Here is a 26,283-nt window from a genome sequence, read left to right as displayed (position 1 = left end):
CTACCAGCATTGGCTATACTAAAACAAATTAAGCGACTTCCTGAACTACAGATTGTCTGGTCACCTGGCCACGAAACCCTCAAAGGAAATGAGTCGGCACAAGCCGCCGCTCGCGCGCATACACACCGGGCCGTTTCCCGAGAGGGTGACAAACTTCAAGATGGCGACATCCTCAAGCCCACGCCCCTGAGAAAATACGCCGATATACTCGCCCACTACCGGCGCGGGCGCCAACAATACCCAGCACCCCACTCACACCTATCCAGAACCGAAGGTACAATACTCCGGCGACTACAAACAAACTCTTACCCCCACAATACCCTACTCCATGCAATGTACCCCACCCTCTACCCCGCATCTTGCAAATACTGCCCCCATCCTGGCACCCTATACCATCTGGTATGGGGGTGTCAACAAACCCCGTCCCTTACTCCCAATCCCCAACCTACTTACGAGCAGTGAGTGGCACAACTGACCAGCTCCGACCTCTCCTCCCAGCGTAGCCTGGTAGAGAGGGCCCGGGTGACCAGTGCAGGCCAGGGTATCCCGGACTAGAGGAAAAACCCCCACCAGGCGGGTGCCCAGACAGCAGCACCTAAGGCTCGCATAAATAAAGTTTATTCCTCCTCCTCCTCCTCCCATATTTTTATGAGTTCACCCGCCGCGGGGGCTCAGTGGAGGTCACGGGTTCGATTCCGCGGCGGCCGCGTTTCTGATACAGGCGAAAAGCAAAAACGTCCGTGCGCGTGTACGAGATTTCAGCACACGTTAATGATCTCCAGGTGGTCAAAATTAATCCGGAGACCTCCACTACGGCGTGCCTCATCGCCTGTGTTGCGTCGGCGCGTTAAACCCTAAAATAAATAAATAAATAAATAAATAAATAAATAAATAAATAAATAAATAAATAAATAAATAAATAAATAAATAAATAAATAAATAAATAAATAAAACAATCAATCAATCAATCAATCAATCAATTTTATAAGTTATGCGCAAGCCAGAGAATAGCTTAAAACCAGTTGCAATCCGTTTTCCTCTAGCGTGCGTACTTCGCGAGAAAAAAAAATTGCAAAGGTTGCGCGGGTGACGCGCGATTTCCGGCGGCTGCAGTTTTTCCAACTCTGGGACTTTGCGCACGGCAAGGTTTGTTCGTTCTGACTAAAATTTGCTTTAAAACAAAAACTACACCAAAATGACAAACAGTTCACAACAAATTTCGCGTTCTGCCGTGGACAAAAAAAAAATCAGAAGAAAATTGTGAAATCACGCCAGACGCCAGATTGTCGCCAGCTTTGATGCCTCCTATTTCCGTATCTGCAATTGTGACAACTTGTCAGTGACAGGTAATGTCGACCAGATATTTGCAAACATAGCTCTACAATATCGCTTCTCTTGAAAAAATATAAATACATTCCAAAAAAGATCGACTTCTGCGCTTTTTTTTTAAATAATAACTTTAAAAGTCGAAATAAAAAAAAAGCCGCTCTCAATTTCTTTCAAAATCGGGGAAAAGAGACTTCTCAAGAGGGTCAACAATACTGCTGAAAAACATGTTGCATCATTTTGTTTGTACCGAAGTTATACGCGGCTGAAATCACGCTTTCTACGCGCCGTGAGATCCGCTACTCCCGCTTCTGGGAGGCCGCGCTCCGCAGCTCCGATCTGGACCTTCAGGTGCGGTTAATCGACAGGGCTGTGAAAGTCGCCGGTGAGTGGTGGACGCCACTAAGGTACCTTAGACGCCACTAGAGCCACTAGAACCTTTATTTAGTGGCGCTAGACGCCACCGGCTACAAGCGCCACCTGAATGGCATGGTCCCAATAAAGTTTTCTCTCTCTCTCTCTCTCTCTCTCTCTCTCTCTCTCTCTCTCTCTCTCTCTCTCTCTCTCTCTCTCTCTCTCTCTCTCTCTCTCTCTCTCTCTCTCTCTCTCTCTCTCTCTCCTGCTCGCCGTGCCGGCCGGGCTCACCGGCGAGAGCTTCTCACGTGACCCGGGCGTTCCGGGTTGGCTCGCTGAGTTTGGCGCAAAGCGGCGCTCTGCGAAAAATGGGTCCAGCCTTGCGCGGCGCGAGATTATTGCCGCAAGTGAGGACATGGCCCATCGGGCGAAAAGGCCGGCGTCGGGGCGTAGGCGTGGGGGCCGGCGTCCGAAGCCGTACAGTCGCTCCCACTTCACGTGTCTGGGAAGTGTTCCATTGCGCGAGGCGTTCCATGACGCGAGCAGCGCGCCGACGCCTGGCCTACTAGTGACGCTCCGCCAGTGCCTCCGTTTCGCGCACGTTCGCGCACGGCCCGTACCCGCAAAAAGACTTCCTTACCCGGCCCGGGTTTTCGGGAAACCCCGAGCCGCCCATGCAGGGCTACTGCATCTCATTCACTCGCCTTGTTCCTGCATCCGGCGTCGTCGGCGTTGTCACTAGCGTTGTCGTCGGCGTCCGCCCTTCCCCCATTCTCCTCGCCGCGCCAGCTGCGCTCTCCGCCGCTCACCCCCTCTCCTCTCCGATAGCGAACACTCTCGCGAGGGGCATTGGATTGGATTCGATTGGATTGGCTTGGATTTGCTTGGCTTGGCTTGGCTTGGCTTGAATTGGATTGGATTTGGATTAGATTAAAGTGGATTGTGTTGGATTGTGTTGCGTCATAGCCGCGGCAGACGCACTGGCGCCGGCGCGTCCCCTCACCGTTATGCGCGCTATAAAACGCGGTGCCTGCGCCGCTCCGCTCCATCGTTCCAGCGCCGTTCCTCCGCTGTCCAACGCTGCAACGTGAATCCCCTATGCATCGCATCTACACAGGGGTTCCCGCGAGGGGAGGTGGGAGTTTTTTTTTTTAAACCTTGTGGCATATGTGCTTCGGAGCATCAAGCCCCAGCCTGAATTCTGAGTTTCCTGGTTGTTCCACGAGGTTTTCGAGAGGGCGTACAGTTTCCTTCCAGAGCTATACTCACCGGCTAAAATGTTTGGGTCTGCCTCTTCCACGTGGTGACTGTATATGGCTTCGCCGACGTCCTTGCACGTTATTTTCAGCATTGCACTGGCGTCCCAGATGGCAAGTTCGCCGTCCGTTGATGATGATGAAAATTGGCCCGTATGCAATGGAGACCAGTTCACTGACGACACTGGTGAGCCGTGCGCCTCAGTCCTGCGTAAGGCAGGTTTACATCGTAGTGTCAGGAAAGGGAAACAAAATAAAAACCGTTGAAAGAAAAATGTGAATAGATCACAAAGTGTGCGATGTCGAAGACACAAGGCCTGCTGCTTTTAAGCGCAGAAGCTGTTACCACTGAGTTCAGCCTCACTATTCTCTCACCAGATGGTGACATAGCAAAAAAATTATGTGCACTTAAAGGGACACTGAAGTGAATTTGTCAAGCACCCGTTTTTGCTTGCACTGCGTAGACTGGCTCAAATTAACACAATTTTCATCGTTTATACGGTTGATCAGTCAGTAATTGTTTTATAAAGCCCGAACTACCATGCGCGGTCTGCGGCGTCCGCACCAACTAAAGACTGTGACGTCGGGAGGAGGTGCACCGTGTTTGGACGATGTCCAAGATTTGCATTCAAACAAGTTTCGGTTTCGGTTCTGTAAAACAACATGCTTGACATCCGACGTTATCGTTGCATGGGCATTCTTAATTGATATCTCAATAATCGCCATACCGCGCTTCTGCCATGTTTTCGGCTGTAAAATGCCTAAGATAAGCCTCCCATGACGGTTTGGAATCGTACCAATCACTAGCTGAGGCCTATGCATGCGATGAACGCCCTCCGCGTCACCGCAGGCGCTCAAATGCCATGCGCTCTTCCCCCATATTTGGAGCTCGCCTCGCTCATGCCTGTATCGTAAAAAGCGTGTTCGCACCAAACCAAGGGTCTGCTAATCCTGGCCTGTGCCCACTGCCCGCAAGCAGCCGGTGCTTATGGCAACAGCACGCCATCGAGAACTCGCTAGCGCGTCAGTGTCAGTCTGCGCGCGTTCTGCGAACTCGCTCGTGGAGCAGTGAACGTTGCCGCCCAAAAATGGTGAAGTATAGAAAACATCAGCAAAAAACAAAAAAAAAATCAACTTAAAAAAAAAAAGAATGTACCCTCGGGGATTCGAACTTGCGATTTGCAAAATAACAAACGTTGCTCTCCAGACCACTCGGCCAAAGGCCAGCGCTGATTCGTCAGGAAATATAAACTATATAATGTATAACCAGTTTACACTTTTATTTAGTTTTAGCATTTCAAGCTGCTTAGGGGACTATTTGTTGTATAGCGCTCGTGCAGTAAGCGCCCCCCAAATTTCCACAATATCTCACGTCTAGCAATTGCATTTCTTAGACGGAAAAGCTTTCGCAGATGTGTGGTCGTGCTGCTGACCGCTGTGCTTGTTCACCCAGCGCAAAAAAGTGCTTCCTGCTCCCTAGCTTTACGCTGTGCGGTAAAATTATCAGTTGATTTTATTTCCTTAGTACCTATATTGACTTCGCTGACTATTCTCCCGCCTTCAAGTTGCCTTACATTTTCCTACTAGCGTAGCAGTCAGCGAAGCCTGGTATGTGCGTTTGTGCAGCGCTTGTGTGGAGCGACCTGGACTTAGAGCTTGATACAGTGCACAAACTAAAGGCACATTCTTCCATTCACAAACGTCCCGCGGCTTAGTTTCAACTCAGCGAACGAATTGCGACGACCCCTCGGCGGCTGGTGGACTAAACTGGTGCGCTTGTGCAGCGCTTGTGTGGAGTGACCTGGACTTAGAGCTGATACAGTGCACAAACTAAAGGCACATTCTTCCATTCACAAACGTCCCGTGGCTTAGTTTCAACTCAGCGAACGAATTGCGACGACCCCTCGGCGGCCGGTGGACTAAACTCTGGGCCGGCTGACTCTGTCGTAAGGTCGGCGAGCCGTGCAGTAGCGCAGTCATGCCAAGTCATTTTCCTCCTGACGTCACACGAAAACGCGACAGAAAATGGGCGAGGATGCAGAGAGGAGGACAGCATTTTCGAATTTATTTTTCTACTAAATAAATTCGCGTAAACGCACTCAGAGTGGTCGAAACATGGCGTATGGACACCGGAATACAATTTGCGCTCGTAATCCCGCATTGTTTACAAACCACTTCAGTGTCCCTTTAAAAATTTGCAAGTCAGAGCTTCATGTCTCAGAAGCTGGGAGGAACTACTCAATGAACACCATACTGCGGCACCAGGCACTGCAGCGGCACCCGTTTACCAGACTCCCAAAACTTTCTATTACAAAGTATTTGACACATGTAGAACGAAGGTCGGCAGGATGCGCACAAGGCGCGAAACCGCCCACCTTCTGTGGCACGCCAACCTTATAGCATATGCACTAACAAAAGCACCTTGCCCTCCTCTTGCCACCAATAGTTCCGCCGGCAAGGAGGACTTTTCAGACGGCGACTGGGGGAACTCACCACGGCACCTTGCTGGTGGCCTTGCACATGCGCTTCGGTTTGCCCATGTCCGTGAACAGGTCGTGGATGCAAAGGCCACCTTCGGCACCACCGGAAAGGAGGCTGCGGAAACACAATTACGACGTGCCGAGCTTAATTACACTGCCAAATGCGCGCTGACAGTCACCGCCACATCGACCCATTTGTCTCCCCCTTTTAAGATTTTCGATGTTGCTCTGTGCCTTTTGAAGTGCAGCAATCATATCGCTCGGCGGCTAAGGCGTTCTGCGGATGAGAATGCTGTAGGAGGTGCGATTCCAGTCAGTGGCGTCTGGAATTTTAGCTGAGGTGAACTACAACAGCGAGAGTTGCTACAGCCTGAAGGTCATTCGGGATACTAAATTCAGCGACATGACGCAATGGCCACTGGTCTATGGGTCAAAGTTTGGCGTGTGTAACGGTGCCCTTAAAAAACAAGTAGATTTACAACGGCAGCCGTCAACGTCCCTTTTTGGTTCGACACAGGAGCGCCATCAAATTACGCTAGAAAGTTCGAACCGAATACTGAGAACAAGATGGCATTATGCCGTCAGCTCCAACTGAGACATTTGGCGAATAGAACACCTTGATCATCCATATTCTTTCAATGGGTTAAGATGGCTGGAAGGGTATGTGCGCAAATGTGAACCAAAATCACATTTTGTATAAGCATTTTAACGCCCGCAGCAACTGAAGCTCAAGAAAGGGCAAACGCAAAAGTACATCTATGTGTATTTCGCAGCTAATGAACACCGCATATAAGATTATTAAAGCATCACACATTTTTAATAACCAAGTCTTCTAAAAGCTACTAGCAAAAGCCCGCAGCTATGTACTAAATTACCTACTATGCACTAGTACTAACTACTATGTACTAAAACTAAAACTAAAGTGAAATCTTGGTAAGCAAAATCGCTTCTCTTCGTGACTGCGGCATAGGACATTGTTCACGGGTGAACGATGATTTTCAAACCCCCTGCAAATGCTAAAAACGGCGCTTTGCGGCCAACTAGCGTCATCTGGCGTACCGTAATTACCCGATTCTAACGCGCACCTTTTTTCCGGAAAAATAGGTCGAAAAATCGCATGCGCGCTAGAATCGGATACGAAGCCGAAACTGCCGAAACAACGGAGATTTCGCCCCACCCATCGCCATCCCCATCAAGATGGCGCCAAAGCTTTCAGCAACAATTTTTCGGACGCAGGAAGCATGGGCGCCTAGGCTTTTCTATCGGCGTTCACACAAATCGTCAAATCGTTCCACTTGCGCGCTTGATAACAGCAATGGCAGCAGCGGCTCTCTCGCGTTCAACACGAGCGGTCGGCTGAAGCGTGCGCCTCTGGAGAAGCTCGCAGGATGAGCGTGCGAGGCGTGGGCCACGATCCCATCGACCATGGTTGAACGTTCGTTATGAAGTGTGGCATCACGAACGCGCTTGACGGCACCAAGGACGAGATGTTGTGGTCAGTGGAGAGCGGCGAGGAGTGAGATGAGTGAGATTACTTCGAGAAATAGATCGCCCGTTTCTCTCGCATTCGTTTTTCTTGCTCACAAAGTTCCGTGCGCGTTACAATCGGAGGTGCAAGTTTTTTCGTTTTTTTTTTTGCCAGGAAAATCAGGTGCTCGTTATAATCGGGGGCGCGTTAGAATCGGGTAATTACGGTATTTGTTGACAACTCATTTTTTCATTTGATTATTGTTTGTTTCCATTTGGCGAATATAGACGGCGTCGGGAGTGAAATTTGAACCTTTGAACCCAAGGTAGCGGCGAGTTGGTCGAAAATGGCGTCCTGTTTCACTGCGCGCTCCGCAAAGTCGGACAACTCTTTCAGGGACATTGGCCTCGGCTCCTGCTGAATATTTTTACCCAAGCAGCATTGATAACTCCAGCAACAATGTGGATTCGTCAGAAGTTTTAGTTTTGAGGAAGACGCTCCCTTCAATGGCCTCAGACTTCGACAGGTGCTGACAGGTAAAATTCGTTTTAAATGCAGAGCATTTCAGTAACTCACGATGTCACCCGCGTTGACGTCCGTAGTCGTAGTCCGCACCCGTCCCCGTCCGCACCCTTCCCCTTACACTATATAAAAAAACAAATACTATCCGGCGCCTGGTTTCGATCCCTCGACCCTGCGGGCGGAACGCAATGTACATGGTGCTCTACCCACTGCGCCACAAAGCCGACACAGAATGGGAGGCTACGAACGCGCCTTATATCCTTGACTCATTCAAACTACGTCAAGAAGCTGCTGATACAACGCATTCACTACCACCAACTCCCCAAACACTAAATGTTAACGCAATACACCCACCCCCTATGCGACGCATTTACTCGAGTCCCCCTCGCCGGGAGATGGGCCCAATTTTTGACTTCGCGCTTTATTTATAAATAAAACCTTCTTCCTAACTGACGACTGCTGTTTTACTTTTAGATGCGACTGCATCTCATTCACTCGCCTTGTCCCTGTATCCGGCGTCGTCGGCGTTGTCGTCGGCGTCCGCCCCTCCCCCATTCTCCTCGCCGCGCCAGCTGCGCTCTCCACCGCTCACCCCCTCTCCTCTCCGATAGAGAACACTCTGGGTGCTTTCCAATTTACCGTTTAGACAGCTTCGTTGCCGTCTTCGCGGACAGTACGCCATGTTAAGCCCCGTTCCAATTCGAACGAAGCAGTCAACGAAGACTGCTTCGAGGAGACAGCATCGAAGTCAGCAACGATGCAGGCTACCTTCCTGTCTACGTGACGCCAGCGCCACCTTTTTGCGTATTAATGTTGAAACAAAAGCACTTGTTCATTTATTTAAATATTTAGTATAAGTTAGTAGTGATAAAAATGACTTTTTTAATTTTTTAATTACGTCATGTTTGTAATAACAACGGTAATAATAGTTACGAAACTTGCGGCTTGCGCAACTCAACATGTCTGCGATGACGCTGTCGTCTGCGCGGGTGTGGCGCTTGCGACCGCGGCGTCGTTCCAGTTTTATTCCTTTAGACGTCTAGTTAGACTGCTTCGTAGGCTGTCTACGAAGCTGTCTGCGAATTGGAACGCAGCCTTTCTCGCGAGGGGCATTGGATTGGATTCGATTAGATTGGCTTGGCTTGGCTTGAATTTGATTGGATTGGATTGGATTTGGATTGGATTAAAGTGGATTATGTTGGATTGTGTTGCGTCATAGCCGCGGCAGACGCACTGGCGCCGGCGCGTCCCTTCACCGTTATGCGCGCTATAAAACGCGGTGCCTGCGCCGCTCCGCTCCATCGTTCCAGCGCCGTTCCTCCGCTGTCCAACGCTGCAACGTGAACCCCCTATGCGTCGCATCTACACAGGAGTTCCCGCGAGGGGAGGTGGGAGTTTTTCTTTATGTGTAGGGCCTGGGCAACGTGCGGCGGGGATATTTTGCCAAATGCACCGCGCCGTATGGCGTTATCACCTTCAAGATAGCCTGGCGCTCGTGTAAGATTAGTGCTGCGGAGCGACGCGCGCCGCTTCTCAGGAGCGCTGGATTTTTTTGTCATGCTTTTTACCACCGAAGTGATAATGATTTTGTGTCAGAACGCAAACAGGTGTGTTTGGATGGATATTTTAAAGAGACCGACTTACCATCGAGTTGCTTCACGGAGTGGCACAACCGTCAGGGCCGCTAGGTTGGTGGGCCCGCAAAAATACAAAACTTGGTGTAACAGCGTTCATGGGTGATCAAAGTTAAGTCGACAGGTTTTTTTTTTTTAAATAGGCGCTTAGATTTACGCGAAGACCACCTCTACAGTGAGGTTAGGCGCCCAGGGGGACACATAAATAGGAGGTAATTATTGGTTTCGGAGGCTTAATTAACTAAAATTGATTAATTCACTTTTTAGTGGCTACAGTAACCAGGCATGTTTGTATTGGAAAGTTACACGCAATAATGTTCCTACGCAATTTCAATTGGCAGAATTCTTCTAGCGCATCCTTAGCCCGAGATATCAAACGGCGAAGTTTAATTCCCGCTCGCATGATTACGCATGCAAGACAGCCTGCACCGGCGCAAAGCTCCTCCCTTCTGTGACGTGCCTGCTGTTTACTGTGTTTAGTTCCACAAAGGGGTGGAGGCATAGGCAAAAGTGATAACTGGCACCCATTCATTCTTGGCTGGCGTTATCGCAATCTGCAGTACTCGGAACCGCTATCGAAACCCAGAACAAAAGGGAGGAGCTATGCGCTGGTCTTGTCTTCTAGCATGCGTAATCATGCGAGCGGGAATTAAACTCCGCAGTTCGATATCTCGGAGTACGGATGCGCTAGAAGAATTTTGCCGAATGAAACTGCGTAGAAACACGATTGCGTTTAACTTTCCAATACAAACATGGCTGGTCACTGTAGCCAATAAAAAGTTAATTAGTCAATTTTAGTTAATTAAACCACAGACATCAATAATACTCATAATTATGTGTCCCCGTGGGCGCATAAACTCACTGTAGAGGTGGTCTTCGCGTAAATCTAAGCGCCTATTTTTTAAAAAAAACCTGTCGACTTAACTTTGATCACTCTGTATATGTAATGATAGCTTAGGAACGTAGGAACAACTTGCATATCTTAGAATTCCAGTAACATTCCAGTAAGAATTCCAGTAACACAGTACATATAGGCTCAGTAAACTCGCCTATATGTATTGTGTGTATACTTTTTTGTGCATTTTATTCTGTTTACTTGACCATGCAATATACTTTAAATAACTAGCTTTCACAAAACTGCTGTTATGTGTTTGAAAGAGCAATCTATAAGCTCTTTCGAGCAATCTATGCTATTTTGTGCATAGCAATGCTAAATGTGTCGAGTAGCTCGAGATAAAAAAAAATGTTTTGTGGAAGCATTCAAAATCGGCCATTTTTCCGTGGTCACGAAAGAGTTTTAAATAACATTTGCCGAACACAAAAGCACATCCAAATCACCATCTGTGGCAGCGCACTTTGAATGGTTGCCCAACTTTTTTTCTTAAATGATATCACAGTGCTCCTGCTGAAGGAGCGTGCGCTGTCACCAGAACATTAATTCGTGCTGGTCTCAGTTCGAAAATAGCCTAGTATACTGTTGGGATTTATAAAATTTAACTTCAAATGGTCGTGTGCAGTTGCCGTTTGCTTCTATAGACTTTGTCGAACCGACTGAAACGTTCCCTTTACTTTAGCAGTAAGCATTATTTGGATCATAGTCAGTAGCGAGGCCAATTACTGAACGTCTCTAAAACGACAAAGCATGTACTCGTGCTTCTGGCCATAGCGCGATCTGCTGTGTCCTTTGCCTTCTCAATAGGGGAAAAAGCTAAAAGGCCCTCGCATCCTTCCGATCAATATGGCAACGCTGGAGGCACTAGTTAAAGTTTAGGTGTATGAATGAACGACGTCAGTCAGTAGCGTTACAACTCACTCCTCACTAAAGAAAATAGTGGCACAATGAGTGCGGTACGGCAGAGACCGGGGGAAGCTTGTGCAGCTTCTCTACGTGGGTTAGGAGGACCGGAATGCGGGTCCGAGGCCTAGTTAGTCATACGAGGAACAGCTGTCGTTGCAGTCCACATTTATACAGTGGGGGGACCACGGCCCGTCCCTCGCAAGTTTCATTTCGCTTCTCACTATCGTGGGAACAAGGAACGAAATGTCACTGCCGCTGTTCCAGAGTATAGCTCGCTCCGAGATCGAACGCGGGGATGATTATGATGGGGCTGCATGTAACGAATGCGCAGCGGCATGTCCCGCTCCTCATCAGGGATAGTGGGATGAGGCGAGGAGCGCGCTCATTTCCTTATAACTGATAGTGGTGGTCATTGCGGCCTCTCACTAACACAAAATGAGTAGCCGGATCCTGATACCGTTACTCGAAATATTGACAGGCAACCTCTCAAGTGCCTACGCTTGGCCCCACCCTAACAGAGCCTCGATCACCCTTTCAAACTCATGAAGTCACTGGATCTTCCACTGCAGTAGAAATGGTCAAATGTGTATCCACTAGAAGCTAAAATGAATGCGTGAGGTGTGGCTTACTATCTTTTAGCAAAGGGGTCCAGTGAAAGGCAGTAGACGCCAGATCCATGGAACGGCTCCAGGGCTATTTGGCTGCTCCGGTGAATCTTCCGGACAAGTGCTCCTCTTTGGGCCGTTACGAACGCCGAAGGAGACACCACGCCGCACTCAGCACGGTGGTTGAGCATCTTCAGGCTTTGTTTCTCAGACGGGTACGCACCTCAACGCGACTTGAAAATCTCTCAGCTTTGACGCTGGCTTCCAGGCTGGGCTGTTGCCCTCTAGCGGTCTCTCCCCGATTGACAAGCCATCACCTAACTTGCGAAGCCCGTCGACTACCGCGTCTCCCGTAGACTAGCGCGTCTCGTGTCCTCGGCAAAGCGCAGTACCCTTTTTACGACGGTCGAACACCCGGGCCTGCTTCTGGGGACGCGGAGCAGAGGCCGCGTCCGTTCGACGTCGTCGGGCCGACCCGGAGGTCCACCCAGGGCCTCGCTGGCTGATAGCGTCCGAACTGGAAGCGCTGCTCCAGCCGAGTGCGCTCAGCTTCGTACCTTTTCTTCGTCCTCTGCTCGGCGCGTGTACTTCTCTTTCGGGGCAGAAACGGCGGATTGGACGGTCATTAAGTGAAATAACGGTGAGCGCGGGCTAAACGAGAGAATTCTGATATAAAATACGTAATTGATGAAAAGAGGAAATAATTTAAAACCAAAATATTACGGCAAAAGTTGCAATTTTTGCAAAAGGGCGAAGGAAACTGCTCCTTTTCGACATTGGCGCGTACCCACATAGGGGGTTGGCCAGGGTTTGTGAACGGGCTATCTAGTTAAACGTGCGTAGGTAAGAATAGAAAAAATAATAATAGATATAAAATGAACCATATACAACCCGTAAGGTCGAGGAGGGGCATAAAGGAAACCACGGATAAAAAAAAGCGTTCTGGTGGCCGAGGAAAAATCGTGCATTAGGGAGTACTATTCTTCCGTTGCGAGGCCGAGGCTGCTAGAGCCAAAAGAAATAAGTACACCCTCCAAAAATTTAAAGAGACCCTGCAACACTTTCGATAAGCGCTTTCACTTTTTCTTTCGCGTCTGGAACCACTGTGAAAGCTATAGTTATCGCCAGCACGGAGCGGCACTGTGTGATTTGCTCGTCGCACCAGACGCCTTCCCTTTCTGCTTTGTTTTTGTGGCTTTTTAACTTGCTATCGAAAAGCGTTCATTGCTGTAACTGAAGGGAAACCGGACAACAGCCGCTACATGGCCTTAGTGACGTAATTCGAGCCGTCGAAGAACGTCAAGACCGGGAAAGAGAAAAATCTTTTGAGCGAGTTTACAATTTATCTGATGGGCATACAGCAGTAATTTTTGGCTGAGATACTTTGGCTGAGACCCTCTAATCTATGGGTGTGTTTGGTGACTACGTCTGCAAGCATTTAATATTTAAAAAAAAAAAGTTGGAAAATGTGTTGCAGGGTCCCTTTAATAATATCACGGGAGTGATGACCGATTGGCGTTTCAGCGCCTTATCATGGTGTCCAGCGCCGAAATAGGCGAGAGTACGCGCACGCGCATAGAAGTGCTGTATGAGTGTCGTCTGCTACGCTGTTCTCCTTGGCGCAGCACACTCCCTTCTTTCCTTATCGGTGAAAGCCGCGTGCTAAACGTTCCTGACGAACATGCCGGAAAAGTGATACCACAGAAACATCAAACGCGCATTAAAGATGCGCATTTGCTTCAAATAACCCCGGCTTCTTGTAAACAAAGTCATGCAGTTACCATGGCAGGGGCCCGGTATATCGCTCTCGAGGAAACAGCGTAGCAGACGGTGCTCACACAGGATAGGGCTTTATGCGCGTGCGCGTATTTTCGCCTATTTCTCCGCTGGACACCGCGGTAATGCGCTGACACGGAACTCGGTTGTCATTCCCGTGATATTAGGCAGTTTTAGAATAAGGGAATCCGTCCTTGGGGGCCCCTAAGAACACAACTTTTCAACACACAATTATCACCTTTCTCGTATGTGGAACTTTATTTTTGAGATAACCGCCATTTGAGCAATCGATGACCAAGACCTCTGCCGTGGCCTGTTCTTATTGGTGATGGTGATGATGATGATGATGATGAGGATGCAGTAATGTCCTTTTCTTTGAAACGGGTGGCCGTTACAGTGACGGCCTGGCAAAAAAAAAGAAAAATAATAAAAACAAAAATAAAGATAAAAATTTGCAACTACACAAAAGGGAACTAGCTACACAGGTGTGGTCCACAAAAGTGGCTGGCTTTGCATCCTCAACGCCGCCCGCACATCGTCACAGACGCTTCTTCCCTGATCTCTCACTGATGCTGTTAGCGACCGTCTGCTTTGTAGTGCTGCATGCTGCCCTCCAGTGTTCAAGGCGTCGCTTAGTTCGGGATACTGCCGCAGTCTGCACTACACCCTCCGAGTCCTCTAAGCCAAGCGCTACTGCTAGTGCTGTCTCAGACACAGATTCGCCAAGATCTTCACATTGAAGCACGAGATGCTCGATTGTTTCATCGGAGCTCCCACAAGCGCGGCATAATACACACGTCACTATCGCATCGAACACCTGTTGCAGCGTCAGAGTGCGTAGCGCCCCTGCTCTACCCTCGAAAAGCAGGGCGCTCCCGACGCTGTTGGACCGCTTTGATGGACTTGATGGATCATGGAGTTCTTGTGTTGGCGGTAGAAAGACAGGGTTTCTTTACCGGTCAATGCTAGCTGCCATGCTGCGTTTTCCACTTCTGGGACTCTTTGTTGTACTGCCTTGGCGTATGCTCCGACTGAATGCACTCGAATGGGGTCTTGTGTGGAGCCGAACTTTTGCTCCAGGTGGTATATCCGCCTAGCCCATGCGTGCGAAGGCAGGTTGCCGACAAGTAGTCAAAGACTGTCCTCGCCCATCTGTCCCGTTGCATATTTAGCAGGCTGTTGTAGAAAGCCAGCTTGCTTGAGGCCTCCTGAGCAGCAAAACTGGACGACCCAGAGTCACCTTGGACGACTTCGTTAGCCTCCCTACCATGGCATCCGACGGCCAGTTGGAACTGATGGGCGCCGTGGTGGAAGCGAGAATGATTAAGTACCTGCGAACATCATGGGATTCTCTGCAGTTTGTCAGGAACATAATCATCGAAATCACCACTCTAACCAACCCAGAAAGCTGGAGGTACTGCCCAGGTGAAGATAATCCTGCAGATTTATTGACGAGAGGCGTGTCCGTGAATACCCTACGGGAGAGCCGAACATGGTGGACAGGCCCTGAGTGGCTGTAAAAACCCCGCTCGGCTTGGCCAATACTTCTTTCTCCGTGGCTTGGCCTACTGACCCAAGCGGATTGAGAGATGCCTAAGGAGAGCAGACAAGGCACCCACAGCCAGATGGAGAGGACTCTCAACTTTCAGGGGTGCTTCTTCAGATACAGGGAAATTCAGAGCCTCTTTTGTGTATCGAGAGATTGAGCAGCCTGCAAAAAGTGTTGCGTATCACAGCACAGGTCTTCAGGTTTATGGAACGTTATCGCCGTGTCCAAAGGTCGTTTTCTGTGTCGATCACCTACGAGGAGAAGGGCAGGGCCGAGATTTTTTGGATACGGAATACCCAAAGTGAAGCTTTCACCTGCGAAATCAATCAACTTTCGAGTATCCAGGCAATCTGTATCGACAGGCAATCTGTACTGCGTGACCTCCACCCATTCTTCGACGACATCAGAGTTCTTCGTTTAAGTGGTCGGCTCCAGGGGATGAAAGCGGCAACGAAGAAAAACATCCGATCATACTACCACAGCGACATGCCTCCACAAGGTTACCGGTTGTGGAAGCCCACTGTCGCATGCTTCATGTAGGCGTAGCGAGCACAATGACCCAGTTACGCCAACGTTTTTGGGTTATTCATGCTCGTCAAAAGGTGAAGAGGGTGATCCGGGCTTGCTTCCTCTGTAAGCAATTCAGCACCAGTCCGGTAAACATGCAGCATGCTCCTCAGCCTGCAGGCAGGCTGATAGCATCCAGACCGTTTGAAGTAACTGGACTGGATTTTGCTGGCCCACTTTACGTGAAAAACACCGAGGGTACAACTTCTTCAAAGGCTTACGTCTTGCTCTTCACGTATGCTACCGCAAGAGCACTGCACCTTGATTTGACAACCACACTCTCTTCGGAAGGCTTTCTTCTCGCTTTCCGTCGGTTCTTGGCCCGCAGAGTAGTGCAGCGCACTTTGTACTCCGACAACGCGCTCGCATTCAGGAGAGCTTCACGAGATATAAGAGAGGCCCGGAGGATCATTGACACCTCTCCATTAGCCTCATTTCTAGCCAATAAATGGAAGTTCATAGTTCCAGTAGCGCCTTGGTGGGGAGGATGGTGGAAGAGGCTGATTCACTCCGTAAAGTCGGCCTTGCGAAAAGTTATTGGAAAGACCAGACTGAGCACAGAGGAGTAGCTGACCACGCTTCTCACAGAAGTAAAAGCTGTCATCAATTCAAGGCCTCTGACTTATACGTACAGAAGTGGGATGGAACCCTCGCCCATATGCCCTGCGCACTTTCTTGTTGGTTGGAACTTTTTTACTGAGCCGACCAAACCCAGATAATGGAGACGGCTCCTGCATCAAACAGGTGACACGCGGAAACGCAATTGGTAAGCTTCGGTACCGGCAGAAGCTCTTGGACCACCTGTGGAATCGCAGGAGAAGGCCATATGTACTCTAAGGTCCTTTCATCATCATCCACGTGGGTCGAGCCGAAGTTTGCAAGTTGGGGGCGTTGTCTTGGTGGAGGCAGCTGGGACCCCCAGCAGCCTTTTGTTACTCGGCCGTATTACTGAAGTCTTTCCTGGACGATACGGACTCATCCGGTCCTGTACCTTGAAGACGCACGATGGCAAGACATTAGAAGACCGGTGCAGACGCTTCATTTTCTAGAAATTGGACGATGTACAAGAGTAGCATTCAAACAAGTTTCGGTTTCGTTTCTGTGAAACAACATGCTTCGCATCCGACGTTATCGCTGGATGGGCATTCTCGTTATCTTAGTAATCGGCATACCGCAAAACATCGGCCGAAAACGAAGGAATCAACTTACAAAAAAAAGGGTGTACCCCCGGGGTTTCGAACTTGCGACTTGCAAAACAACACACCGAGCGCTCCAGAGCACTCGGCCAAAAGCTGCAGCGCTGCTCGTTGTTGGAAATATAAGGTATAGAATGTATAAGCAGTTTACATTTTCATTTAGGCATACCGCAAAACATCGGCCGAAAACGAAGGAATCAACTTACAAAAAAAAAGGGTGTACCCCCGGGGTTTCGAACTTGCGACTTGCAAAACAACACACCGAGCGCTCCAGAGCACTCGGCCAGAAGCTGCAGCGCTGCTCGTTGTTGGAAATATAAGGTATACAATGTATAAGCAGTTTACATTTTCATTTAGCTTTCGCATTTCAAGCAGCTTAGATGACTGTTTGTGGTGGGGAGCTCGCTCAGTAAGCGTCCCCCAAATTTCCATAAAGCTCACGTCTAGCAACTGCATTTCTTAGACGGAAAAGCGTTCGCAGATGTGTGGTCGTGCTGCTGGCCGTGCTTGTTCACCCAGATCAAATAAGTGCTTCCTGCACCTTAGTTTTACGCTGTACGGCAAAAATTTTGGTTGATTTTATTTCCTGAGTACCTATATTAACTTCGGTGATTCTTTCCCCGACTTCAATTGTCCTTAGATTTTCCTACTAGCGTACCAGTCAGCGAAGCGTCGTATGTGCGCTTGTGCAGCGCTTGTGTGGAGCGACCTGAACTTAGAGCTTGATACAGTGTACAAACTAACAAACTAAAGGCACATTCTTCCATTCACAAACGTGTCATTGCTTAGTTTCAACTCAGCGAACGAACTGCGATGACTCGTCGGCGGCCGGCGGACTAAATTTCGCTGGGCCGACTGACTTGTCGGAGGGTCGGCGAGCCGTGCAGTAGCGCAGTCAAGCCAAGCCACCTTTTTGTGACGTCACACGAAAGGCCACAGAAAATGGGCGATGATGCAGAAAGGAGGACAGTCTTTTCGATTTGGTTTTTCTAGCGAATAAAGTCGCGTAAACGCAGCGAGAGGGATCGATACATGGCCTACAGACTCCAAATAGAATATGCGCTCGTAATCCCGCAATGTTTACAAATCACTTCAGTGTCCCTTCAAGATGTTGCAGTGCAACGCTATAGATATATTCTTACGACTTCACCTTCGAGTTTTGCCAGGAAGTAAATACAGTGTCCTGATGGTGTTTGGACACCGCTGCCGGGCTATGAACGGAATTGAGCATGCCCTCTCCAATATTAATTCATGTCATCTTGCTCCTCCTTTCCCCTTCAAGACGCAGAGTAGCTGCAGCCAGAGCCCTACCTCGGGACTACCTCTCTGTCTGTACTTTCATTAAACTTTACACTTCCCTCTTTCTACCCATATGCTGTGGCTGTTGTTCATATTACTTTGTTAATATAATTTTGTGCGGCGAATGTGCTGCTGAATTCGGCTAGCTTTTTTTTTATAAAAGAGTGACCAGTATGTAAATACTGAGAAAGTCGAACCATACGAACTCTCCGACCGATCGACCGACCGACCGGCTATAGTCTTAAAATATGCGCGAAGTGTGTCGCCAATGTGAAGTTTACATCCAGGGTCTCGTGTTGGTTCAGAACTACCTGCAAAACGTCCCTCCCTGGAAAGAGCCTGGCCCCTCGACGGCGCCGAAGTGAGTATTGCCACGCATGAATTATAATTTCTTCACAACTAGCTCTTCACTGAAACAAGAAAAAAAAAACTTACTCGCAAGTCCAGATATTTCGTACCAGCCCTGTTGCACATAAATGAAATGCGCCCGAGCCATTTCAAACTAGAATTTTTTCAGCATGAAATAATTAGTATTGAAATTTTCTCCAAAGGAAGGAACAAGCTTACAAAGCACGCCTCTTCTACAGCTCTGAGACCACCATTTTCACACGCTAATATTAAGGGAAATTCAAGGGAAAGTGTACATTTTATTCGGGCTCTTATTTTCATTTCAGGTTCACAAAACTGTTCCAGTTTAAAATCACGCAAAATTACGTGCATACATGGAATCATCGCTCAAGAAGCATTCATCAGCGCCTCATAAAGTCGGGCAAGTGTCCTTTTTGCTCTCCTTAACAGCCCTCCGACTTTCGACTGAGTTGAAGGAAATCCGATCCGCGATTTCATTCTACGGACACCACCAAACAACAATGATTACATCGTCTGCCGACTCCTTCGTTGCACCGTACATGCACTCGTACCTCGCGACAATGACCCTGGCCGCGCACAAAGGAGGAGCATGGTGCCAAGGTTTCGGTGTGCATCAGGGGATACGCTTCATGACCAATGTGACTGTGCAGGGGCTTCTCTTACGAGACTGCTGCCGAGGCTGCATTTCCGAAGTTTGTGTCAGCCGAAGTCGCTGTCATGGATGGGGACAAGAGGGGCACGAGGCGGGGTGGCCGCCGGCAATGGACACCGCCAGGAGACCCGCAACACACCTTGAGGCCCCAGCCGCCATGCGACTGGGGCCTCAAGGTGTATTGCGTGTGGCAGGCGGTGATGGACACAGCAATGTGGCAGGCGCGATGGCCGCTGTCGGGAAAGGTGCAAGACGCAGCCGTCGATGAGGTGCACCGCAAGTTCTGATGCGGGGTGGCCACCGCTGGTGGGATACACGGCCTGGACTCGTTGCCAATAGGCGCAACGTGGCTTATGTACTGGCCGTTCACCCGACGACGTGGGGAGGGGTGGAGTGGCGACCGCGAATCAGGTGACGACAGCCTGGAAGAAGAACGGGACTCTCCGGAGTACCGTCGACGTTTCCGTTCCGACGGGGAATTCGGAGATTAGGGCGTGCTTTCCGTCGACGGCTTTCTTTTTTCCGGAGTCGGCGGTCTTAGTCTCCGGACGACCAGGGCGTATCCGGGTCTCGTCGTCTCCCTTTGGGACCGACCTGTGCGTGTTCACCTGGAGGCGCGCAGAGGATGGTAGCCAGCAATGGGGTTTCCCGGGAGGAATGGGGTTCCCCACGACTGCGGCCGCAAGGTGTGTCGCCTATGTCCGCCGGTGGGGCGGGACAGCACAAGGTGGGGAGGCGTGATGGATGCTGTCATCACAAGTCCGAGACGCCTCCGTCGCTGAAGTGCACTGCACGTTCTGATGCGGGGTGGCCGCCGCCGAAGGCATGATGCGCGATGCTTGGTGACGGCCTGCAGCTGGGAGTTCGCTGACACCTGGGCCCATGGCTACGCGATGTGCGTGGTGGGACAGCCGGGCCCGGGGAAGGCAAGCCGTATGCGATGGGCGGCACCGCAGGGATGTGAAGGGCAGTGGTTGCCGCCGTGGGACGCCCTGGATGTTCGAGGGGCGGGATGGCCGCTAATGATGCTGGGGTCCCTCAAATTACGAGGCGGCATGACCATCAACGGATGAGGGCCCGACGAGCTGCTAGGTAGGGAGGCCGTCATCAATCAAGGCGCCAAACGAGTGCGACGTGGAGAGCTTCTGGCGATGCGCGCATTTCGAGAAACTGAAGCCGATCTGCGGTCGCCCGAAATCTGCTCCTTAGAGTCTTGGTAGGCGGGATGTCCAAGATGACTCGGCCAGGTGCACAGGCCGCTTGATGGCAACTGCTGCGGATGTCTGCCGAGCGAATACTTCTGTGCAACTGCGTAGTGGCAGATGGGTATTGGTGAATATCTACTAGCGCTACTGCGCGCTGGCATACAGGGATTGGTTGGTGTTGGTGGTGCCACAGAGAGAAATGGCGCATACCCAATGAGGGGGATTGGCCAAGTCGGCAGAATATACTAATCGATAAACACCCCAAAAGCAGCACAAAAATGGGTTCAGTCATACAAACACGGACATCGGCGAAAGCATTTTATGTTGTGGTCGTGGCCTGGTGCCGCGTTGCGAGTAAATTTGGCCAATGCTTGAACAGCAACGTTTCTCACCGGCTGAAGATATGGCCACCGCCTTAGCGATGGCGCGCGCCCCGACCTCCCACGTTACCGCACTCACCGACTGACAGACAGCCTTCCGACGGTTTGCAACGTGAAGCACCACTGGCCTTGTAGCTACCGTCCTCCAACAGCGACCAAAACTGCCAGAGTCCCGCACTGTATCGACCCCAGCCCGTAGATCCCAAACTGAGAATGGCGCTGGCGCATGCGATCTTATACCAGCGGTCATTACAAGAAGGGGAGGAAGACGATCCACTTGGCGGCCCGCCGTTTTTGCGCCCCTCTCACAAACCATTAACACTCCGACATTTCTCCGTCACGACCGCCCTTGGTGTGACGGACGCATCGTTTGGCGTCGACTGCTGCAACATGCACGGGTTGTTAGGGTAAGTCAAGTGGCTTATGTGCAACTTTTTTTAGCCATAACCGTGTACAGTTTATGGAAAATAAACGTTACTATTGAGGGAGACGTCAAGGGCAGCCGTCACCCAGCAGACACGTCGCAGAGGCAGTGGAAACAGCGCGTTTATTCTGAGTGGCAACCCAGAACTCCAGCCCCAGGAATGATGATGAGGATGGGTATGAAGAATAGATGAGGTACGGCATGATGATGATAATTATCCTGGGAAGCAGACGAAGTATACGATGAATTGGCCACGACAGTACAAGGGCCCTTATCCATGTCTCCTTGAAGTGGGCAATAGCGCATCGGACAGATTGATTCTCACACTATTACTAAAGTGGGAGACACATGCCCGTCCGAGTCACGGTTTCTGACGCGGCTCGGCAAAATACTAGCAGGTTGGATGCGCGCGGGAGCGGGGACGCGGCGGGTCATCCCGCAGTCAAACCGGTTGTCGGGGCAGAGACCTGTGCGGGGACGCGTGCTTTTCCGTTCATGTTCGACCTTTTATAGGCACCCTGCAATCGTCGGGCGGCGCCTCCGTCGAGCTGACATGCGCGCCGCCAACGGCGGCGGCGCCAAACACGCAGGCGCTCCGCGCGGGGCTGCGGCCGTGTTAGCGTTGCTTTCCGTGATGGGGGAATCCGTGATTTGAGCGTTTTAACGGCGCGCGTCGCTAGATTTTGCCGAGGACATCTTTCTGCTACGTTTGCAGCAAACGTTACACTTGGATTTGCCATTATAGCCCAGCAGCATACGGTGAAAAACTTCGAGCCGCCGTGTCGCGAGGCTTGCATTACGCGTTCAAATAAGCCATAAATACATGTAAGAAGGCCGCTTGTTCGAAAGCAAGCATTTTTACGGGAAGTGTACGAATCTGAAGTCACCGAAACACGTCTTTAACAGCAGAGCATGACGCGTGTACTACATTGGTCTGAAAATAAGTAACCAAAACAACGTGGCCTAGCAGCTGTTAAGGCGCGTTCACACTTGCGACGAAAGCGAGCGAAAGCGACGGAATTCCGTCGCTTTGTCGCGCGACGACCGTTTTTGGCGAATGGTCGGGACCAATTTTTGTCGTCGCGCGACAAAGCGACATAATTCTGGTCGCTTTCGTCGCAGTGGGAACGGGCCTTTAGCTCGTGAGTTCCCATCTTTCAGTTAAAAACATTAGTCGGATATTGCTGGCGTTAAACGTTTGTTAGTACTCCACGCGCCTTTATTTCGTTTCTCCGTGTGCGTCAGCTTATACTTCGCAGCTGACGGTGAGGCCCCGAAAAATTAAACTTCCTGCAAGTGCACTTGGTGATGCGGCAGCGTGACTCGATGCAGCACAGCAAGCACGTTGCCGCAGTTGCGTTTTATTTGAATGACATTTACAAGATGACTGGAGTACCCACTTTATCCCCGACTGGGCTGCCAGGTTGAAGAATCCTTTGAACTGAAACAGTTAAAGAATGAGGAATGATGTCAAAGTGCAGTAATACCAAGCTGTGTCATACAACAAACGTGACTAAAAAAAAAATACACTGCGCATATACATTTTTTCTCCCTTGCTTGAACGTTGCTTATGTTTTCATCTTTAATAATGTACCACGCGCTATTCACTAATATTGCAGTTCTTTTCAATCTGCATGAATGAACAGCGAGTGGTCCACGAATAAGAAACGCGAGCGACAGCGCCGGACCGTGTTCACATCTCGACTGCAGACGCCAAACCTGCACAATGAAAAAGAGAGGATGGCTTCCGACGAACACGCACATTTGCTAAGCACGTCACGACGAGTGGTTGGGTCATTACTTTGGAATACATATACAAGCCACAAGAATGAGCACACGGAGTCGAAAAGTAGGGCAAAGTATAATATTTGTCAATTAAATTAGAAGGTATTGAACTACAAACCACCAGACGTTACACAAACGGTAAGCTACGACGTCGAGGCGACCGCATTGTACCAAATGCAGACTGACGCTAATTAATGGCTTTCGTAACATGCCGTGATTTCCCGAACTAACAGAGTTCACTTACTTTACTCGCCACACGGCGACAATCCACTTCTGTCTTCACGTTTTATCCCACGGCTGCGACGGGAAGCTGTAAAAAGATACGGGCCTGGCGTGCCCACCCGACTGGGGCATTTGAGGCCACAATACCTGTGCCCACATTTTTTTTATTTGCGACTTTGGGGTCACCGCATGATTTCGATGACGCCATCAAACACTCAGCTGCAGAAACATCACCGCGAAATAAAAAAAACCCTGAGCAAATTCCCAAATAGTCCACGCTCACGCAGCAGCAGCGAACGCGGGCATGCGCGAGCGAGCGCCTTCAAGCTTATAAATTCAGCCGCCAGAAGGCGCCACCTGCTCCTCAAACTGCATTGCAGGGTGCCTATGGCAACCACACCTTGCTCCGTACATTCTGCCACCCCAAAGAAAACCCATTTGGCGCCACGTACCCTGCCAACCCCACACCCACGCACCTCTGAGCTATCAGAGGCGTGGACTGACAGACTCGGATGCCCACCCGCCGCGCAGTTGTTTCACTCAATTAAATAGCAAAAATGTTTTCCAGAACAATCCAATCAAGTCAGCCGTAAACAAGCCTCGCATCTCGTGATTTGCCCGATCGAAACACAGTTCTTACTACACCACTCGCTGGTTTCCCGAGTGCGAGTAAGTCATATATTCACAAATGTGTGGTTTGGGCCTGACTCGAACTATCCTCCACACCCGGCTACCGCGTCTACGGCGCCGGCGTGGGAGGCAAGCAAGAGACAAAGGCAACAGACGCCAGCCTCCAAGGGCGTTTATTCCCAAAACCACCCTAGCGCTCCCGACTTCTACGTCGTCGACGGGTCCCACGTTGCTTGAGCGGCGGGAGTCGTTCGACTCCGGCGCTACCGGTGGACGATGGTCGGTCCAGGCTGGAAGGGAAGGAGCCTGGTTGCTCCGCCACCGCACGCCGTGATGTCACTGCTCGGCCGCTCGGAAACGCACTGCAGGAAAGCCAACTTTACAATGGGTTTCCCAAAACAATGATGATGATAAGCGAAGGCACATCAAGCGCCTCAAGAAAAAACGCTTCCCGTGGTCGGAGCCGAACCCGGGTCCCTCCCGTTATGAAACCCATGCACGTCTATGTGATTGCGCCATTCAGACATGGTCAAAGCAGTTTGGATATTGTACTTTGACGTTGACTCGGGTCAACGTCGACTCGGCTTCACGTTTTAACCATCTTTCTCTCAAGGCTTTGACATGCTATTCGCTTTATTGTGAAACAGGCCCTTTTTCGCCTATTTCAATTTATCCACGCCACCTTGTTGACATCGCTTCCAACACCTTTGAACTAGGTACAAACGGACTCAGCGCTATGTATGTCAACAACTGTTACAGTAAGCTCTAAAACAAGCACTACTGAGGCAATACGCTGGGTTGACTTAAGCTGGTTAGGTTTGATTAGCTCAGAATGAACTGGAATGTCAAGCTAGGTTAGCGAAAAAAAAATGAAGGCAACGAAAAACACCCCAGCTAAAAAAATGCGAACAAGCAAAAAAATCCTATAGCCGTGAGCGAAATTTGTAACAAATACTATTTTCTATGACATTACGAATCCGATTGATTATGAGGTTTAACGTGCCGACGATACACAGGCGATGAGGCGTGCCGTATACATAGTGGAGGGCTCCGGATTAATTTTGACCACCTTTAACGTGCGCCGAAATCTCGAACACACGGGCATTTTCGATTTTTGCCTCCGTCAGAAAAGCGGCCGCCGCGGACGGGAAACGAACCGACATTACGAATTCGAGCTAAGTAGTGGCTAATATACCGAGAAAAACTGACAGAACCGCCACGTGTAAGCAGGTGCATCGAAGCAAGTCCACTGTCAAAGGTAGGCCACTTGATTCGCTGAACCTTTTTACTCGCCTTAGCCAAGTCAAGGGGTTCAAAATATGGACCAACAAGCTCAGCAAGTTATTCGGTACTGGTAAAAAGCTTTAGCTTCAGAATACTTGACTCGCTGCAGGATCTGTTGAATAATTTTATTTCTTGCTGAACGATTCCGCTTTCGGAGTCTGGTTGGCGACAATGGTCTACCAAGAAAGGTGTGTCAAATCGCCCATCTTGACAAACTGGAATGTCCGTTAAACGTTCCCTGCATTTGCTCCAAGTGTCGTCAGTATACCAGTCAAGATCTTTGTGGTGCTTGAGCTGAAAAAAGGAGCAAAATTACGTATAGTTTTTTTACACATGGCTGAAATGCAGGCCAATTTTCTGTGCGAGATGGTTCGTTAATTTTGGAGTGTTGATTGAGGGTAGGGTTTAACGCGCCGACGCAACGCAGGCGATGAGGCGCGCCGTAGTGGAGGGCTACGAATTAATTTTGACCATCTGGGGATGTTTAACGTGCGTCGAAATGTCGTACACATGGGCGTTTTTGCGTTTCGCCTCCATCAGAAAAGCGGCCGCCGCGGCCGGGAATCGAGCCCGCGTCCTCGTGCTCAGCTGCACAACGCTTTAGCCACTGAGCCACCGCAGCGGGTATGCAGTCTTACAGCAAAAAGGTTATTTTTTAAGCTTTCGAAATTTACCTATGGTGATAGATTTACGTAAGAAATTAAGTTTTCAGCTCTATAAGGTAACTTTGTCACGGAGGCTATATATTTCCAGTAACGCGAAACTCGCCTTCATTGATCAGATATTGGCGCATAAATGTCCCCAGAAGAGAGACTGGGGATGTTCAACTTTTTCGCTTCAAGGTTGGGTCACTGCCGTGGAAATGGCAACGGCGTGATACTGAATGGCATTCCTGGTGAAGGTAGATTGAGGACAAACGAAAAATTGGCCGCGTATCGGCTCACTTCGCTGCCAATGGCGTGGAAAGACGCTAGTCTACTGCCGCCACTGCCGCGTAAATGCCTCTGTTTTCTTTCACGCCCGCGTTTCACGCTCTTTCCCTTCCTTCTGGCTCCACCCACGATAAGCACCGTGGAGGTTTTCTCAAGGCAATTCCATTTTCTCGAGTTCTCCTGCTCGCGCCCCATCTACTGGGACCTTTCGGTAATGTTGTACTTCGAATGCCGCCACGAGGTTTGGAGGCTTGTACGCGAGCGCTTTTTGTATTTTTTGTTGTTGTTCAAAACATTATTTTCAACACGTACTTTTTATTTGCTATATCACATATCAAACACCTATTTTTAATAAAAGAACACTGCCAGTTCCAGTTATGTGTAGATGCTTTGCCTCAAATATTGTATACATGCCCGATGTTTTGTTTTCGCTCAGCAATGTCGGCAAGTATGCAGTGTGTTTCCAGATTTAGTGGTTTGGAAAGGTTTTGCCTATACAGACTCCTCGTTTCAAAATTAATTTATATTTTGGCTGGGAGGCTGAATTGTGGGACAGACAGACAGACAGAC

General features: G+C 49.8%; 1 protein-coding gene across 1 annotated transcript in view; it reads right to left on the bottom strand.

Moving 5' to 3' along the window:
* LOC144161543 (DNA excision repair protein ERCC-8-like) overlaps positions 1 to 14,195 on the bottom strand; it is a 28,555-nt gene extending 14,360 nt beyond the window's left edge. Inside the window, exons 1-3 of the mRNA XM_077692198.1 lie at positions 14,176 to 14,195; positions 5,430 to 5,531; positions 2,950 to 3,143 (exon numbers count right to left, since the gene is read on the bottom strand). Coding sequence (XP_077548324.1) covers positions 2,950 to 3,143; positions 5,430 to 5,531; positions 14,176 to 14,195 — 316 coding nt within the window. The remainder of the gene's footprint in view (positions 1 to 2,949; positions 3,144 to 5,429; positions 5,532 to 14,175) is intronic.
* Positions 14,196 to 26,283: the final 12,088 nt, after the last annotated feature.

The sequence above is a fragment of the Haemaphysalis longicornis genome, unplaced genomic scaffold (genome assembly GCF_048455015.1).
Source record: "Haemaphysalis longicornis isolate Haplotype H1 unplaced genomic scaffold, Haemaphysalis longicornis Haplotype H1 scaffold_1, whole genome shotgun sequence".
NCBI lineage: Eukaryota > Metazoa > Arthropoda > Arachnida > Ixodida > Ixodidae > Haemaphysalis > Haemaphysalis longicornis.
The sequence above is the reverse complement of the archived record's forward strand: the minus strand, read 5'-3'. Positions and strand labels throughout refer to the sequence as shown.